The sequence below is a fragment of the Corapipo altera genome, unplaced genomic scaffold (assembly GCF_003945725.1).
Source record: "Corapipo altera isolate COAL_440 unplaced genomic scaffold, ASM394572v1 0, whole genome shotgun sequence".
In the NCBI taxonomy this organism is placed as follows: domain Eukaryota; kingdom Metazoa; phylum Chordata; class Aves; order Passeriformes; family Pipridae; genus Corapipo; species Corapipo altera.
Genome location: NW_020884872.1, coordinates 17413680 through 17434083, shown reverse-complemented (window position 1 = coordinate 17434083; position 20404 = coordinate 17413680). Strand labels below are relative to the sequence as shown.

Sequence of the window (20404 nt, the reverse complement as noted above, 5' to 3'; positions counted from 1 at the left end):
TTCAGGTGGAATTTCCTGCGCATGTTTCTGCCCGTTGCCCCTCGTCTTAGTGGTTGGCACGCCCAGGTGTGGGGTGTAGATATTTATACACATTCACGTGGTCTCCTATAAGTCGTCTCTTATCGAGGCTCAGAAGCCGGCCGCTGGCTCCCACAGCCGCTTGGGTGCCCAGGTCCCTTCCTCCCTCTCCCAAGCTCTTTCCCTCTGCCTCTCCACGGCCACCTGGGTGGGGAAAGGCGGCACCTCCCGCCCCAGGAGCGCCAGCGGCGGCCCCTGTGCCCGGCGGGGCGAAAGCGCCCCCCCAGCGGCGTGTGCGCCCCCCCAGCGGCGTGTGCGCGCCCCTGCGCCCGCTGCCCACCGACCGCGACTCCGCGCACCCCACGCGGGACTCCCCCACTCACAAGCACCCCACGCGGATACGCCCCCTCCCCAACACACACAGACAGACGCCCCCGCACCCACGGCCCCCCGCGACGCACCCAAACACACACACACACACACACACACACACACACACACACAGACACGGCGCCATCCCCGCGCTCACAGACACCCCCGCGCCACGCCGCCCCCCCGCTCACACAGGCACACCCCCGCGCCACGCAGGGACACCCCCAGAGACACCCCGCAGCCAACACACCCGCGCGTCTCAACTCGCAGAAACACATACCCCGCACGCCCTCCCCGGGGCCGCCGCCCCCCCCCCGCACACGCCCCTCACCCGCACCCCCCGACAGATCCCCCCGCACCCCCCTCTACACCCGCGCGCGCCCCCGCGGCCCCCCCAGCCCGCATGCGCAGCGCGGGCGCGGAGCTGTCCGAGCGCTGGATCCGCGCGCTCCCGCCGCCCCATTCCAGCACAGCGCCGGGATCCCCGCGGCTCCCGCGCCCTGCCGCCCTCCCTCCCGCACACCCTCCTTCCCTCCCTCCCACCCCGGCAACGCCGACGCTCCCCAACCCAAAAAGGGGAAAAGCAGATCGACCCAGTAGCCCCACCACCGTTCATAAATACTAATTTTCAAAGCGAAAGGAGAATAAAATATACCGACAACAGAACTGCTCTCAGCGCTGTTCTCTTTTGCCTGATGCTCCTCGCATAGTTGGGTTTTCTTTTCTTATCTTTTCCTTTTTTCTCCCCTTTCTTTCCATTTCTTTTCTTCTTCTCCTTTTTTTTTTTTTCTTCCCCTGCAATCACCAAAAACGAGTCGGGGGAACGACTGAGTCTGGTGCCTTATCTCTTTTGGGCTGACTGCTGGAGATGAGCCTAGGCTTGACCTGACCATGATTCCAAGGACTGGCACTTCTCTTTTACCCCCACTTTGTAGAGATCCAGACCTTCTCTTCCCGATTGTCAAGAAAATTAAATTATTGCTGAATTTGGAAATCTAGGCAGCAGCAGCAGCTTACTTTTCCCCTGCATCTCTCTGGAATCGTTTCTGGGATATTTTCCAAATCATCACAGAAAGCAGAAGGAATGAACCGGCAGCTAGTGAAAATTTTGACAACCTTGTTTGCATTTTTCTTAGAGACAAACAACTTCAGGTAGGTGATACCACTCTGTAATAATATTCGTGAAAAGGTTGTGGGAATCATAACTATAAAGATACTACGTCACATTAACCTAGTTTGTTTGCTGTATTTGAGAGTGTTTTGTGTTCATTCTATACAGACTATCCCTTTTACACCCGGAGACTCGTTGCTTGGTAACAAACACAAAAAATAATAATCTCAAGTTTGGGTGATCTATTTTCTATTTTCTGATTCAAAGACGTGGTTTTTTTCACTGAATATCAAAATAGCTAAAACCAGTTTCTTCGTCTTTTCTTCCAAAATGCAAATTCTCTGCTCCCAGCAGAGCTTGTTTAGGAAGTTGCTTTGGTTCCCTCCTCTTTGGAAACGGTTGTAGCAGTTTTGTCAGGGATGTAGTTATTTGAAATTAGAGAACCAGCCCTCTGATTTTGGGAAAACCCTGGATCAGACCAGTATTGTGCTCACTTAAAGTACCGGTGTTTCTAAATTTTTTTTAACCTTTCATAAGCTTTTGCTTCAGCGATTGACTTTTTGTTGTACTAAGCAAACAGGTCAGTATTATTAACCAAAACACCATTTTAGATGAGATTCATTATCATACTCTAGGCTGCTGTGTGTCTGCACCTACAGATGTATCTAGACATAAAAGTGTTTTTATAAGAGTAACGAGGTATACATACAGTGACAGAGTGAAACAGTGGTTATATTTGTGAGCCTGGGATCACAACACAACTCCTAACTAGTGGGCTCTGAATGAAAACAGAACTGATTTGTCTAGGAATATCCCAAATAAGTGTACTAGATTAATTTTTGAGTTTTTTATTATCTTAACAGAATTTTTTTATTATTTAAGTGGGATATATCATTTACTGTGTATTAAATATTAAATATTTGTAATGGTATCATGTCATAGACAGAAGCAAAAAGAAGCAACCGCCCCCTATAAATGGAATCTGAAAAAAATGTGTGGAATTACAGCATGAGAATTTACTATCACCTTGCCTGTTAACAATTCTGGTGTTTTTGTAAAGAGATAAAGGATTTGATATTTGCTTCTCATTTCAAATGATCGTATGTATATCTGACTTTTATATTTACATATAAATGCACAAAAATACCCTGAAACATTCCTGAAACTTAGTGGTTCCCTTTGGGCAACTATATAAATGGGGAATGGTTAAGAAGTCAGAGTCAGAATCACTTTTAATTTAACTCAAAGATAAAGTTGAAACAGGCACATTGAAATTGGTTGTTAAAGAATCAAGATAATGCTTTATTATTAAATCTTGCCTTTACACACCAAATATGACCATTTCATTCTAGTTTCTTTCTCACTAGGGACCAACCATGGGGAACTGCTATATTGTCTTTCTTTGCAATATTTAATGTGCTTGCAATATGTAATATGCTATGTACACAGCATTTCACATGCATGATACGGTACTAGAAGTTTGCTCTTAAATCTTAAAAACAGACATATGTTCCAAGAGCTTGCGTATAAATACCAGCTGATGATAATAAATTTTATTACTCGATGCTCACGGAGTGGGGCAAAACTCCCCTAAGATCAGTTGTGACTGACTCCAGAAACCTTTTTCCTGTTGGGGAAAAATCCAGACACTCACTAGAGTGATTTAAATTTTTATTGGGTAGCATCTGTAAAAAACAATTTTTTTCTATCTATATCCTTCCAACATTAACAAACCCAGTATTTTTCAGTGTTTCTTACTAAGTGTTGCCAACTATTGTTTGGAAGTTTAGGACCACTTTAAGCCAGTGTTAACATATATTTTTAACAGCATGCATGTAATTAAATGATGTGGAACAGAATATCAAAGTCACAGTAAGATTGCTCTACACATCAAGGTGAAAAGTAAATTGAATCTTCTGAAGCCTTAAAACTATAATGAATTCATTTTTAAAGCTAAGGCTTTTTTTCTGAATAGAAAACTGTGTTCATGCATACTACCTAAAACTCATTTTTATTTCTAGAATTAAGTTTTCAGATGAGAGAGGATATTATTCTATAAAAATATGAATTGCTACCTTCATTGAATTGAGACAATTTTATTTTGTGCTGTAATTTCTCCATATTGAATACAATAGAAGTTAAATATCAGCTAATGGTGGCTAATAATTTATTTAGGACGACTTTCTGTAAAGAACATGATTCAAGATCTGGAAAATCCCCCTCACAGACCCTGTCTCCTTCAGATTTTTTGGACAAATTGATGGGAAGGACATCAGGCTATGATGCTAGAATCAGACCAAATTTTAAAGGTAAGTTTTAAGACTTCTGATTAATTAAATGATAAAAATTTGGGCAAATTATAGATTTGAGGGGGTTTTTTTGACCTTTGGGCTTGGATTATGTTTTCAATAACTTCAGTTTTGCAGTGTTACCATGTCATGGAGCTGATCCATGGGGAGGACTGGGAGAGCAGTGTAGTTAGTAAGGGTCTGGTGCTTGCAAACGCTCTTTTGACATCACAGTAATGTTTAGCTGTCAGAGAATGCTTATGAAGACCTTACCAATTTAGCATAGTAAACAGAATTCCAGGTTTCATACTAAAAGCAAGTGAGATGGCTTGTTCCTGAATTTTTTAAGCCATGAAGACAATATCATTAACATTTCTATAATGAGCTGTTGTCTTCCTTATAGCAGTGTCTGAGGTCTATGCTTTCATTCAACTCGAAAAAAGTAAAACCTTCTACCCTGAAGTAGGGAGAATGCTCACAGGAGATTTTATCCTGCAAATGTTGAATTAATGATAAGAACCAATGTCCTAGGGTCCCTACAAAATATATGGGCCATGTTCAGTTTGGCACTTCCATGACAGGCCCCCTTTTCTTCCAAAATTTGGACTGACTTGTGGAAAGTCATCACCACCATCCCAGCACAAAGAAGGCTGTGTACTGGAGGCTTCTTTTGCAAGCATTATTACTCAAAGCAAGTTTTCCTTGTTGTAGTCTTCTAAATCCCTATGGAAGAGAGTGCAGAATATCTTGTGGCTTTGTATGAAAGGAGTTGGGAGAGAAGTTTTCATTGTAAATATTTAGCATTTTGGAAGAGCCCTATAATTCCACCAAAACTGGCTCTGCTGTGCCAATTTAAAGCTCAGAATGTGGTTTTACTTTGAAAACTGATAAAATGCTTTTTCTCTTAACAAATCTGCCAGTGTATGTTTACACTCGTATCTATTAGCTTTGGTCACTTAAATGCATTTTTTCTTGTATTAAGCCTTGTTAGCAGTACTGTGAAAGTTGATAATGACTAGAAAAAAAATAGAAATTTCTTAGTCAGTGAATGAACTGTAAGGAGAGAGGAAGCTCGCATGTCAATGAGAAAAGTGTTTAATTAAATTTAGATCAAAGATCAGTTTCTTCCTTCTGTTCCACATGTGCAAATTACAAGATTTAGAACAAAGTGCCTTTTTTGACTGCTTCCTATGTCTCAGTGAGGAGCAACCTAGTATGGCTTTCAGATCCAAAGGTTTGAAATCTGACAAGTTAAAAAAATCCTAGTCGGTGAAGTCTAAAGTCTTAATTTCAGAGTATTTTTCAACGTGCTTATTGAGTTCCTGAAGTGGTGTCCACATTAGCTTCTAGTAAGTAATACTGCATTTGGCTCTTACATTCATTTTATGTGTTTGCATGAGTATTGGTGAAGTTTTAGAGAATGCAAATGAAGGCAGAAATTGCCTGAATTGAGCAAGGTAGCAATCATCAAGAACTTATTCTTGCCCTTCATATGGAAGGGACATGAAAAAAAGCTTTCCCTCGTGTAGCTCAGATAAAACCAGGAATAGCAACAGTCATAGGATGACTTAAAAGATAGCTCTCTATTGCTCCCCAGTGTGTGTCTAAAAAACATAGGAGACAGATTCATAGCTTTGTTCCCCTGATATTCAAGTGGTTAGAGCAGGTATGGTGTGCACGATGCTTTATGGTGCACGCTGAGCTGTTTGACAGACACTTCTCCCTCTTAGTCCCATGTTTTGTTTGTGTTACCAAAGTGAAGCTGCTGCCTGTCGACACCTATGAACTTGTACTGGCAAAGCATCTGCTGTTTCTTATTTATAATTTTTTTATTAAGTCCTACTCCAGAGCAGGATGGTCCTTTGCAGCAGTTTGAACTGATAAATAAATCTTCAATGTTTTCTCATAACTTCATATCTGTGAGTTCTCCCAGAGCTCTCAGTCTTCTGGTGAGAGGTCTGAAAGGTTTTCTTGTTCTTTGCTATGTTCCCTTCAATGGTATTTTGGACCTCAGAGTTCAAAACTAGAGAGTTAAAACATGCAGTTTTGAACTTCACATCTCCTGTAAAAACCTTGTCAGCTGATAACCATGTTTATTAGTCAACATGATGCACACCCATGTTCTAGTTGCCCAAATCTGGTTAATGTTTAAAAAAATTTGAAAATACTTATTGTTCTAGTTTGCCTACTTTTTCCTTTTAAAGAACAAGGACAGCTGCAAAGAAGTAACATTAAATTTATCTGTCTTGAAGTTAGTGTTATAAAGATTTTTTTTAACTGAGTCCCTATTGTGACCATAACATAAATTGCTTTGGTTTCTACCATTGACAAATCTGTTTCAGATAATTTTAGAGATGAGGGCTATTTTACAGTACTGATATTCTAAATCATATAAACAGATGAATGTATGAAATGTTGAATGATTGCTTGATGTGTAGCACCTTTTTGTATTTTAAGGAAAGAACTTTCAAGCACAAAAGAGGATGTGCGAGCAGTGGTTTAAACTATGGATCTTCTGTCTGGCTTTGAATTTAGTCTGGGGTTAATATTTTTTTGCTCTCTTCCACAAAAGACGTTGTGGATCAAGATAGTTGTTCCACTACTCAGCAGCTCCTTGTAGAGCCTAGAAGGGCAGCCATGTGAGGAGTGGCTGAGATTACTTGGCTCATTCAGCCTGGAGGAGAGGAGATGGAGGGGAGACCTCATTGCAGTCACAACTTCCTCATGAGGGGAAGCAGAGGGGCGGGCACTGATCTCTTCTCTGTGATGACCAGTGACAGGACCCAAGGGAATGTTCTGAAGTTGTGTCAGGGGAGGTTTAGGTTGGATATTAGGAAAAGGTTCTTCACCCAGAGGGTGGTTGGGCACTGGAACAGGCTCCCCAGGGAAGTGGTCACAGCACCAAGCCTGACAGAGTTCAAGAAGTGTTTGGATGATACTTTCAGGGACATGGTGTGACTCTTGGGGATGATCCTGTGCAGGGCCAGGAGCTGGACTTGATAATCCTTGTAGACCCCTTTCAACTCAGGAAATTCTATGATTCTGTGATTCTACTGATCCATTTGTCTAGCCTTTTCTGCTTTAGAACAGTTACATAGCTTTTTCTGGGTCCACTATAGGCATTTTGAAGTGTCAGAAAAGTCTGATTTCATGGAAATGCAGCTGAGTAGAACACATTTATCTTATACTACTGATTATACAATAATTAAATACAGTTTTATGACTAGTTTGAATTACTAGAATACAGCAGCTATTTGATTAATTTTTGAAATTAAGTCTATGCATTCTAAAGAGAGAGGAAAGTGCTACTTACTGGAACAAGGTGTTTTATCCAGATAAAGCATTTTGTCATTAGTTACTGCTTCTTCTTAACTTGTTCTTGCTGATTAAAAATTTTGGGAAGATAGTGGGAGAGCAACAGGTGAATATATAAACATTTAGACATCAACAACAGGGGGTTTTGGTGTTTTTTGTGATGGTGTGTTTTTTTTCAGAAGTAATGTATACTGAAAGAGCCTTTCTTTTTTTGTATTGTTCTCTCTTATACAATCATTTGAAAGCAGAGGAGCATATTTCTTTTTCTTTTTAATGCAGCAAATGGATACAAAATGACCAGGCACTGAGGGGGAATATCCCCCCGATGAAAAGCAAGAACAAAGTGCCAGAGTACCAGCTCTCAAAATTGCCTTTCTTTAGTCACTGTCTGTCAGATATTTAATGCATACTTTTTCATCTTCCACTTATCTTTCATTGAATTTGAATAGGCTAATAATTTGTGTAAGGACACAGAGGGGAATACTTTAAAATGTAAATATGAAGACTGCAATCTAATACTAACTGAAGTCCCTGAGAGCCTTTCTGTTGACAGCAAATGTATACTCATGGCCCTATGAGTTGATTTGCTGTTTCTTCTTCAACTATGACATCAGTTTAACATGGTTTCTCTAAAATAACAAAGGATGAGACTTGCCTGATACATTTTTACCTAATTAATATTAATGTTCTATTATTTAAATGGTAAAACCCAGCAGAAGTGATGTCTTCTACTTTCTCCACTGCTCACTCTGCTTTCAAAGTGAAATAAAACCTAGAAATAGCAGCGTAGGGCACCTGTGTTATAAAACTAGCCAAGAATGTGCTTCCTTGTTGCTACAAACTGGAGATGGTGAAGTGGTGTCTTAGCTTAGTGTATGTTCAGCTCAGGCTCCCTCAAGAACACTGTATGTAATTCCATGATACAAGGGATCAATCTACGACTTAATCACAACATGAGACATGGGGCTAATGGAAAGTCAACTTGAATTTAACATTTCCTAGCAGGTGTTGATCTTCAGAGGTTACTAAATTATTTCCACTTTTTAACACCTTCATCTTATAACACCACTTAAAATCTAAACATAAACTAGAAATTATCAGATAGAAAAATAAATCATCTATATGTACTACTATGTCCCTTAGGCCAAATATTTTAAGTAATAGGCTGGCTGTCCTATACTGGGGAGAGAGCAAGGAAGTTGGTCACTAAGAGCTGTGGAAAAATGTTTTCTTCTGGTATGGAAAATATTTGCAATGAAGATGGTAGTGATTTTCATTTGTACTGAACTTCATTCCATGTTTTAAGTTCATTCCTTCCCATTAAATCATTATTTCCTAAAGAATACTGTGATTTTTATGGAGTTACATGGAACTGTGTGGCAACAGTGCCCATTAATGTAACCCTCATCACTGGATGGTGCAATACAACTTGCTCAAAAACTGCTGTTTTGCCAGTGATGCAGTTTTGGGGTGTAGTGGCCATAGTTGTAAAAAATTAGTCTGATTACAACAGTGTAATGTCATTTTCATACCAAGTCAATGGGTCTATATCTGAATAATAAACACATGGACTAAGTAATTCACTGAAAATTAGCTTGACAACTGTTAGAGAAAATGGTTTATGCACTTTAATACTTTAACTCCTTGGCAGCAAGGGTCAGTTTTTCTCATATGTTCAAGCCCGTTGCTTACTTATTTGGCCCCAGAGTGGACCAGTAATGAAATGCTTAAAAAAACATGAATGGAAAACACTGAATGACATTTAAGGGTGAAACTAACGGCATCAAGCTTAATAAATAAAAGCAGCTTCTGTGCACGTGATAAGAGGATCTATCTGCAAAAGTTGACCTTAATCTAGACATCTAAAAGATGAAAAGCATAACCAAGATAATCTGTGGGACTGCAGTGATCTGTTCTCTAGTAGTTAATAACCTTCCCAAAGCTACACTTCAGCTGATAACAACTGCTGGCCATGAAGTCAGATGTGGTGAGTATCCTGTACTGGGTTACTTTTCACACGGTTCTAAGGCTCAAAGGACCAAGTGCAATGGAGACTCAAATCCTGTTCAGGCACAACAGCATGTAGTAAGAAAGTGCACATTATTGGTGCATTCAAGTTGTAGGGCTTGGGCTGAAGATTCATTGTAGGAGACGGGAGGTTACTGGGCCAGTTTTAGATGTGACCAGACCATTCCACTCTCTAAATATAGGTTGCTCGAGATGTCCAAGCATTCATTATTAGGAAGGTAAGCTTCTGGTTTATTTTCTGTCTTGAAACATGCATAAAACTTTTTACTATTGTCAGATAAAGCTGTGTACATGCATCTCATGCACAGTGAGATGCTGTATAAAGATCCTTACGTGCTGGACACTGAGTTTATTTGGTTTTGTTTTTTTTTATTCAACTACGAAAATGAGGCTACGGAAATGATGTTCAGCCTCTGCCCTAAGTATGCACATTTTCAGGCAGAAATTTTTTTATCACAGTTATGCAAGGATTCTTTTAATTGTGTTTTCTTTAAAACTAGTGGGCGGGGGGGGGGAAGGGGGGCTATGGACCTTGCCCATATTCCTCCCTTTCTTTATTTTCAGGTGTCTTTCCTAAAACATGAACAGGCTGGGTGAGTTGTGTGGCTACTTGGGTTATGTCTAGGCTACTAGACGAATGGGGACAGACAGCAAGCCCAAGGCACCCCCCTGATTATCTACGCTGTGTAACTGTTTGCTCATTCCCTGGATCTCTCTCTGAGCTTCCTGCAGCCAGCTTCCTCCAAAGCAAGTCAGAAAGGCTGCAAGCATGCAGCAGTGTAAAGCACAAGCTAACAAATGCTGCTTGGCATCCAAGCTGAGGATCTGTCCTGGTCTTCTTTTATGTTTATAAGGTTGGCCACAGTGATCCATATTGTATTGATGTGTTGCCTTTATTCAGAACCAATTATTTAATTAAGAGATATCAATGGATTTGGTCGTTGTCATGGAATATTGGTCTGCTGCTACATAAAATGCCAAGGGGATTTATGAAAAACAAATGTCAAAGCAGAGCCAAAGACCTTTGATATCAAAGAAGGAGATGGTATTGTTTTGATCATGTTCTAATTTAACTGTAATATTTTTATCACATCCAGTGTCATGCTCAGATTTAAATTTTCTATACAGTGGAAGCCAAAGCCCTTGGGTCACTCATTAACCATCTTGTTGTGTTTTGGCTGTCTTAAGGAGTATGCAGTTTCTGTTTAGAATATATAAAACCATGTACAATAAATTTACTACAAGTATATACATTTATAATCTGCAAATCTTTTTTATACAGTGATATAGTTACTAGAAATATTCATAAACCAGAAATACGCAATTTTATTAGACAGATTCATTATCTTCTTTTTTTTTCCCTCTGAAAATATGAATATAGAATAATAGAATCATACAGTGGTCTGGTTTGGAAGGGACCTTGAAGATCATCTAGTTCCAACCCCCCTGCCGTGGGCAGGGACACTTTCCATGAGACCAGATTACTCAGAGCCCCATCAAACCTGGCCTTGAACATACCCAAGGATGGGTCATCTACAGCTTCTCTGGGCAACCTGTTCCAGTGTTTCACCACCCTCACAGTAAAGAATTTCTTCCTAATATTAATCTAAACCTACTCTAAGTTTAAATACATTACCTCTTGTCCAGTCACTACATGCCCTTGTAAAATGTCCCTCTCCAGCTTCCTTGTAGGCTGACTTTAGGTACTGGAAGGCTCCTCTGAGGTGTTCCCAGAGCCTTGTCTTCTCCGTGATGAACAACCCCAACTCTTTTAGCCTGTCTTCATAGAAGAGGTGCTCCAGACCTCTGATCATTTTTGTGGCCTCCTCTAAACCCATTTAAACAAACCCATGTCTTTCATGTGCTGAGAATGCCAGAGATGGATGCAATACTCCATGTGGGGTCACATGAGAGTGGAGTAGAGGGGATAGTCCCCTCCGTTGACCTGTTGACCATGTTGCTTCTGATGAAGGATCTTGCACTTGGCCTTGTTGAACTTCATAGGACTCACACAGGCCCATCTTTAAAGCCTCTCCAGGATCCTCTGGATGGCATCCCTTCCGTCCAGCATTTCAACCACACCACACAGCTGGGTGTCATGAGAAAACTTGCTGAGGGTTCACTCAGTCCCACTGTCCATGTCACCAACAAAGATGTTAAACAGAACCAGTCCCAATACCGACCCCTAAGGAACACCACTCATGTCTAGTCTCCACTTAGACATTGAGCCTTTGACTGCAACTCTTTGAGTGTGACCATGTAGCCAATTCCTTATCCACTGAGTGATCCATCCATCAAAGTCATGTCTCTCCAGTTTAGACCCAAGGATGTTGTCCAGGACAGCGTCAAATGCTTTGCACAAGTCCAGGTAGATGACATCAGTTGCTCTTTCCTTATCCACCAGTGCTGTAACCCCATCACAGAAAGCCATCAAACTTTTCAGGTACAATTTGCCTTCAGTGAAGTCATGCTGGCTATCACCACTCATGTCCTTATTTTCTGTGTGTCTTAATATAGTTTCCAGGAGGATCTGCTCCAGTAGCTTGCAGGGCACAGAGATGAGATTAACTAGCCTCTAGGTCCCCACATCTTCCTTACTCCCTTTTTAAAAATGGGGGTTATCTTTCCCCCTTTTCAGTCAGTGGGAACTTCACTGGACTGCCATGACTTCTCAAGTATGATAGATAGCGGCTTAGCCATTTCCTCTGCCAGTCCCCTCAGGACCCACCGATGCATCTCATCAGGTCATGGATTTTGGCACCTTCAGGTTCCTTAAATGGTCTCAAATCCCATCTTCTATAGTGAGTGGTTTGTTATTCTCCCAGTTCCTGCTTTTGCCTTCTGTGACTCGGGCAGCGTGGCTGGAGCACTTGTTGGTGAAGATTGAGGCAAAAAAAGTCATTGACTATCTCAGCCTTCTCCATGACCATGGGTAACCATGTCTCCTGTTTACTTACGGAGAGGACCTACATTTTACTTAACATTCCTTTTATCACTAATGTGCCTATAGAAGCTTTTCTTGTTGCCCTTGTTATCCCTGACAAGTTTTAATTCTGTAGGGCTTTGGCTTTCTTAGCTTTCTTAACCTGATCCCTGGCTGCTCAGACAATTTCTCTGTACTTGTCCCAGACTACCCTTCCCTGCTTGAACACTCTGTAGGCCTTCTGTTTGTCCAGAAGCTCCTTGTTCATCAACACAAGCCTACTGGCATTTTTTCCTGACTTACTCTTTCTTTGACTGCATTGCACCTGAGCTTAGAGGAGGCAATACTTGAATATTAACCAGCTTTCTTGGGCCCCTCTTCCCATATAGGACTCTATCCCATGACACTCTACCAAGCCAGTCCCTGAAGAGGCCAAAGTATTCTCTCCTGAAGTCCAGGGTAGTGAGCCTCCTGTAGAACTTTTTCTCTGCCCTACAGATCCGAACTCCACCATTCCATGATCATTGAAACCAAGGCAGCTCTTGAACTTCACATTCTTCACCAGCCCCTTCTTGGTGGTAAGAATAAGGTCCATCATAGCACCTCTCCTCACTGGCTTCTTTATCACTTTGAGAAGGAAGTTAACATCAACACATTCCAAGAACCTTCTGGATTGCTCATACCATGCTGTGCTGTCCCTCCAACAAATGTCAGGGTGATTGAAGTCTCTCACAAGGACCAGGATTTGAGAATGTGAGAGTGCCCTTATCTGTCTATAAGGACCTCATCCACTTGGACTTCCTTGTTGGATGACCTGTAGCAGACCTCCACTGTAATGTCACCTACCCCCACTATAAATGTCACCTGTCCCCGCTGTCCCTTTAGTTCTGACCCATAAGCTCTTGGTCACCCCCTTATTCATCTCCAGGTAGAGATCCATACACTTCAGCTGGTCTTTGGCTTAGAGGGAGACACCTTTCCTTATCTCCCCTGTCCTTCCTAAAGAATCTGTATCCTTCCGTTCCAAAATTCCGGTCGCAGAGCCATCCCACCACATCTCCATGATGCCAATGAGATTTTAGCCCTGCAGATGTGCCCACATCTGTAACTCATCTTGTTTCTTCCCCATGCTGTATGTGTTTGCATAGAGGCATTTAAACTGGGCTCTGGATGAAGATGACTTACTGGCTGGAGTGGAAGTGAAGATGTTCTGTGAGGGCACCTCAGGCTTTAGGGGAAGTTTCTTCCTCCTGCAGGTCCTTTCCACTTCAAACTTCTGTTCTTCTGCATTATTGCCCCCCTCCCTCTGTGTGTGCCTATGGGGTTCTTGGCTGTTTGACCATGGGCTGTGGGTCTGTATAAATCTCTGATTAAGTCATCAGAAAATGTATGTTTGGACAGTTCATCTTCTGAATACACATTTCATGGTCTTTCACAGAAATGAGTGATTTTAACAATCTGCAGAGAGGAGCCCCCCAGATGATGCAGACAGGATGGTAGATGGTGGGACACAGCTCTGAGATGAAGGATGCACAATGTCTGACATAAATAATGACCTGCCAACATCATAAACACCAAGTCCATGATTAAAATTTAAAGTTTACAGAAATATAAAGGTTGTGATTCTGAAAACTGCAAGATCTGAACAGTACAGTACATGAGAGAAAAGTCTAATTCACCAAGCATCCGGTTACTTATGAGGGATAAATCAGAGCAGCCTAGTGGCTTATTTGAACTATGCCAGCTATCAGCAGTCCTCAAGTATTGCCAGGGCATGAAGACATAATGATTACTCCTTATGCCTCAGCTATGTGTCAGCAGCTGGGAAGGGTGGAAACATAAAGGCTTAATGAGTCAATAAAAGAAGACATTTCAAACAGTACTTAGATGGAATATGAGCCCAAAACCAACCTGCCCTGGAAATCCCTGGTCCACCTTCTGTGTGCAGTGCATTACTGTTGTACTTTAAAGTTCCTCAGATTCTCTCAGTTCTGCTCTCAAGTGTGCACAGAACTGCCCCAATCTGGCTCACCTAGCACCCACCTCACTCCTAACCCAAATTCAGGCTCTCTGATGAGGCACTGCTTCACCTCCATCTCCCTATATGGAATAAGTATCTCAGAGACTGCCTTATATTCCACAGGAAAGGGATTCCTCTCAGTGTGGATCTGTAATCACTTAAGACCCCACACTCTCACCCACAAACAGTGTCTGTGGGTGGCCTCCCTTCCTCTACAATATACAGAAGATTTTTTGTCCATTTTTCCCTTAGCTTAAAGGGTTCAGTATCTGATCCAAAGGACTATAAATGATTTTGAGAGGTCTATTTTTCAAACTTAACTAAGCTGGGGAAAAACTGCAAAGGGAACATGACTTTTCAATCTTGCGATGTAGCTGCTTGTCTTGAGAGGGGAGAGCCTCTTCACTTCTTCGATATGATGCACAGAAGTGCCTGTTGTAGCCAGTACACCTTGGAGGCAACTGATATAACTGTTACAGAAAATATTGTAAGGACAGGGTTTGAGAGCAAGCACTTCTCCCACTTTTCCTGATAATTGCCCCGACCACTAAGATAGAAATGTCTGTGAGTGCAGTTTCTCTCTCTTTCTCCAAATGTTGTACCCTAAGTGCTTTGCTACACAACTTGCTGGGTACTGTAGGCTGTCTACACCTACTAAATATATTTAGCAGTGACCATAGCTGCACTTTAGGATGAATCCCATCTCCTCTGAGATATCCCACCGCATTTTCCAAGAAACAACCCACAGCCTTGTAGCCTAGGGGATGCAAATTTGCATCCCTTCAGTCTGAGGCAGGTATAGAAGCTCTAAGAAAGGACCCTTTCTGCATGAAATCTCTCAAAGCTTTGTTATTGGCTGCAAAACTGTCTGTGTTTTAGAAGGCTAGGCTGATATTCTTGACTGCTTTTTCAAAGTAAGGTAGTATATGTTGACCTGGTACAGAATGATCTGAGCAGTGGATCCTGAATGAGATACTTCAACCCTTCTGAGAATCAGTGTAAAGAAGGCCCACAAAGAGCCCATTTTAGATTATTTGCTCTCTGCAAGTGGTACCCCATGTGCTGAAGCATCATGCTCTGCCGGTGAACTGTATGAAACCCTTAAGGTTCCTCTCCAAGAGCCTGGGTATTACGCATCAAAGCATCAGATGCTGCAACTCCTTCTGCCTGCTATGGAGCTGAGATCTTTTTGGTTATAGCAAACAGTGGACTGTCTAGGGAAGCACAGTAGCAGTATGATGCTCTTCTCTGAAAGCTAATAACACCTACCTGTGTGTTTGTGTGTATCCAAAGCACAAGGCTGCATAGAAACAGCCAGGCATATATGCGAATAGCTGATTTGTGGGCACTTTCCCTTAAAGCTTGGTAACCAACACTCAGCTGATAGATACTGCATGAGCAAACTTGTTCTTTCTTCGTCCCAGGAACACAAATATGGTTAATATCCTTTGCTTTTGTACTTGGGGAAATACATCTGAGAAGAGGCTAAATGCTTTCCTTAAACTGGCATAATTAGTCAGGGAAAACCTAGGATTAAAATTTACCAGATCAATACTCATTATGTTAGGCTGCCTCTAATCCCAATGTGTGTTGTTTTTATGTCTATGTCTCAGGCTATGAAACCCTCTTAACAGAATTGCTATATCTTTTTGTACTGTTTACTCTGTCTGATAAAGGATTAGTCCTAAATAATAAATAAAAGAACAGTTGTGCTAGGAATGCTGTTATAAACTCTCACACTGCAATTTAAAGCAGTTGTTGAAGAAATGCAAATTACATGCATGATGCCAAACAAGGAGCATATGTAAAACCTCCCTTTTTCTCCAGATGTGGATGTAGCCTGTTGCCTGTGCATAAACATGTGCACAAACTCTCCCCATGTACAAGTAAAAATGAAGATGTATTCATAAGAGTTTCAGACTGCAGCACGTTTCCTTTCCAGACAGTGATATCCCATCAGATGTGGCAGTCTGAGGTGTTAAAAGCCTTTGGCCAGGCTGTTTATAGGAACCATCCTAAAATAAACATCTGGGAGAATTTTGCAGCTCTTTGGCTCTGTACTCCTAAGAATTTTGGTTTTGTCACACTTTTGAGGTGTGTTTTGTGTGAGGTAAAGCACACATAATCTGTTAAAACCAGATTTTAATCGTTTTTTTAATAAAATAAAAGTTTGACTTATCAAAGTTATGAGTAATTAGGGACAGATTCAATTCAGGTCAGTAAGTTCCTCAGTGTGGATATAGTCTCATTTATAGAAGACTTCTGCTTTGTGTGGCTATTGGTGGTAGAATTCAGAAAAAGACCAGATGCCCTGACCCTGCAACGTGGTTTATGTCAGCAGAGCTCTGAGCCTGTGTGAGAGCCATGTGATACTCCTCACAGCAAGGCAATGAACGTCCTACATGACGTAGCTGGTTTGGTATTGATAAAAAAGTAAGCCAGTCAGTTTATAGGATGCTTATTTTCTAGGCTGGTGAAGAGTCCTTATTCCCTTCCCATTCTTACAGCCATTTTTATATATAGGAAAAAATGATGACTGAAAAAACTGCCTGTGAAAGACACCCAAAAAGTACCTTAAGGATGGCTTGCAGTTAAAACACAGATTCTTTTTGGTGTTTAGGATATGTGCAACCAGATAGAAAGTTCCCAAAGGAAAGGATGTGTGAAGGAAAAGGATAGGAAGCTGAGTTAAACAGGCAACAGATCAGCTGATGGGAGCATTGAAGGGGAGAGGATAGAGGATAGAGGATATTCCTCAGGATAGAGGAATTGATTTCAAAATTATCTTTTGCACAGATTGTATGGAAATGAATTGAACTGTAAGGAGGTAAAAAACAGGAAAGGTTTGAAAATAAAAGGAAAATTTTACTTTGTTAGTACTAGATGTAATGAGTAGACGGGTCAGTGTGTCTCTGACCTGTTGCTGATTGACATCCATACCAGCTCCTGACCATTTCTGTTGTCATTTTTCCCTATCCATGAGCCATTCCATTTGTCTAAATCCCATTGTTCATCTGTGTCCCATGTATCATTTGGTCTATAATTCTAAAACAGTCATAAATCAATGTCTGCTCCATAATATTAGTCACACAAGCTGCTTTCTTTCTTCAGACACTAAAGCAAGGAACATTATGGAGGTAGTAAAGGAAAAGCTGGCAGAGTTGTGAAATATAGAGAATGTCTGAGGCCCAGAGGAACAAGAAAGGAGTTAAAATCAATTCTGAGTTGTCTCTGTGGCCACAGAGAGAGGTATTGACCAAGCTCTGTATTTCAGACTGTAGCTAGTGATGCTTATAACTGAGCTTCCATTAATTTTTGCAACACAAGGTCAGAATCACAGGGAAGGAACAAAGTAAGACATATTTAGAGAAGAAGGAAAAAGTAACCTTTCTTTTTAAAAAAATGTTTTGAGGTGAGTATACCAAGGAAAATGAAGCAGTTATTTCTGACTAAAAATAGAAACCATGGCTGGTTGCATACATTTTAATATTATTGTTAATAATTTTTTTTCATTAAGTAGATTGTCCCTCCTGCCTTCTCTTCTCAGTGGACACTTTTTATGTTATGGTTCCATGCAGTCTGTTAGATGAGTTGGTTACTCTAGCATCATGAAACATTATTAATAATAAAATTACCCGGAGGAGGTTATCTGACCCTACACTGGAGTGCAGATTTTATGACTGTAGATGTAATATCATCTTTTATTTAACCACATTCAGGAGTGTCCCAGGCCTCTGCACACATTTTGCAGCTCTCATGTTGATCAGCAGTGAAGAGTTCTGTCTTCCTTAATGCAAAGCAACCGAGCAGTTTCTCAGGGCCAGATGTGAGGAGCATCTCTGCTACCTGCTTGCAGTGAGGCTGAGAGCCACTTCAGTGAGTACTGTTTTGTGATAAGAAAATAAATAGGTACCTGGATCTTTTCATGTCAGAAGAAAAGCAAACAATTCAATTTCCCCAAACATTGTACACTACTCTATTGCATTGGAAGAAGAAAAATTTTAGAAAGAGATGCCTTGCAATGAGGTGCTTGTCATGACATGGAATGGAAAGATTTGAAAGACTGGTGGAAAACTCAGAGAAAGAAAAAGAATTTGATGGACATATGAAAGAATAAAGCATTGATTTGAATATTTTTAAAGTTGACATAAATAGTAAATAACTTTGCACTGTAAGCTTGTAGTTTAAGTGGGAAGTTTCCAGATGTAAGATTTCTGACTCACTGTTTTTTAGATTTATTTCCACGGTCTCATTTGCACATGGAAGACTTTAGCTCTGGGACTGCCTGCACTCAGTCACAACTATTGCTGAGAGTTGTGTAGAAATATCTGAATTAGCTTTAAAGTAATTTGCTCAGAGGTGCTCTGCACCACACCGAGATGATACAGAGCTCAGCACATGCTGAGGTTAATGGCCTCCAGTGAATTCCAGCCTGCCATGACTACCTTGGTACCATCCCTCAAATTACCCACATGAAAGCCAGCTCTAGCACATTTATACGATCCGTTGTGACTGCTATGGCTATATATTCTTTGTAGACTAGCTCAGGTTAGCTGGGTAAATCAGGAACTTGTCAACTGTTTGAAGGGCTTTTTTCTGAAATCCTGGTTTGTGAAGTGAAATAAAACAGTGCCTGAAAATCGTTCTTGTGCAGTGTCTATTAGATAACCTATGTGGATATATCCCACTGTAACCCAGAGCTGACAGTAATATATGTTTCTGTTATCAGCCTCAGCAGAAAGAGTCAGGGAAGAATGAACACATCATATGGAGTATCCTGTAATGCCAAATGCAGAACTGAAGAGGTTTTGTAGTGTGAGACTTACCTTCCTCTTCCAGAATTGGGTCTGTGGACAAAAGCATTCACTGAATGTGAAGCATGTGGATCCAACAATTTTCACAAGCGTTTTAAGGCACAAAAAAGTGCATCTTAGCAGGGATTCTCCTTCCTTGAAACGTTGATAGGATTTTACCGGCATGACTCCTGTTACATTCAGCTGTAGTCCCACAGCTGAAAACTCACATACCACTTCAGAAATTGACTACTCACTGTTTGAGCTCAAACTGTGTCAATGTATATATAGAGAGATGGCTTTAGCTGTACTTACTCCAGAGAATTTTCTTGCTATGACTCTTTCTGTAATCACCTGAACCTGACAATCACTGGAGTATTTATCTTGTGAGACCTCAGTGGTATTTTACTGAGGAAGAGCTTTCAATTCTGGAATGTTGCATGCCCATTTATATCCAGGTTATGTCATAAGGCTGTATTCTTGCTCAGGTACTTTCTCAAGGAAGAAAGGGAAGCAGCTTAAATCTTGATGTATGAGTTCGTGTTACTTTGTTCATTTATATTTGTGTGTGTGCCTGCATGTGCACTTCTGGAAATAGGCAGTAGGAACTAGGGAAAAATTGTACTTTTTGCTATCTGTAGTGCTTTCCTGCTGATTCCATTCAGCACTGCCTCCATCTCTCACCTGCTGTAGGTGTGTTGTGTCTCCCCCAGTCTGTAAGATACTGTTGTCGTAAGTCATGTTGCTCACATATATTTGTCAGATACTTGGTGATAATTTGGACTGAGTTATATCAATGGGAATGAGAGTCCTGAAAAGAATTTAGGCATCTAAAGATCTCTTCAGGTTTTTCTCTGGTTCTGTAAATGCTTTTGTGTCTCTTAGCCTTATTCTGTTGATCACAAATGTATATTGATTACACAGAATATGATTCTGAGTCTTAGATGCACCAGTAAGCAACCAAAACCATTGCCATATTCCTACTGGGAGAAATGGCATTCTCAGCTAGCTAAGTTATTATATATGACAGATGAACTTCCAGAGGATGTTGGTTTTAGCTTGATGAAGCAGAACAATAATTTTGTCTTTATTTGATTTTACCAGCAAATTGCATCAGTGCAAAGTACCATACAACTACTACATTTCTTGAGAACTCTACGCTTACATTGTTTTTTGGTTTTTTTTGTTTGTTTGTTTGTTTTTGTTGGGTTTTTTTTTTTTTTTTTATTTTAAGTTTTGGTTGGTTGGTTGGTTAGTAGGTGCAATTTTGATCAATGAATAATAAGTGACATATGCTTAATAATCTACATTGGATTGTGTTGAACATTTCTAAAGAAGAAGGAATTCTCTGTTTACTGGACGTGATTATACTTAGACAGTCAGGGTGATGCACTTGACAGAAATCCCATAGAAAGACAACCTTATAAATGAAAGGCATCACTCCCCAACAAAAAAAATCACCATGATTTGTAAGCCTTAGGGTAACTATGTTGTATTGATGCCATAAATATTGCCTCCTCTGACTAAGCTGTTAAC

At 40.9% G+C, this 20404-nt stretch overlaps 1 protein-coding gene across 9 annotated transcripts in view; it reads left to right on the top strand.

The window, feature by feature from the left end:
• The first annotated feature begins 840 nt into the window (after positions 1-840).
• Positions 841-20404, top strand: part of GLRA2 (glycine receptor alpha 2) — a 130054-nt gene continuing 110490 nt past the window's right edge. The window contains exons 1-2 of one of the 9 annotated variants that reach the window (XM_027638499.1): positions 841-1542; positions 3677-3810. In XM_027638499.1, the coding sequence (XP_027494300.1) occupies positions 1475-1542; positions 3677-3810 (202 nt within the window). In that variant the 5' untranslated portion in view covers positions 841-1474. Of the gene's footprint in view, positions 1543-3676; positions 3811-20404 lie in introns of those variants that run through there. The other 8 variants (XM_027638526.1, XM_027638470.1, XM_027638508.1 and 5 more) reach the window with 8 other exon arrangements.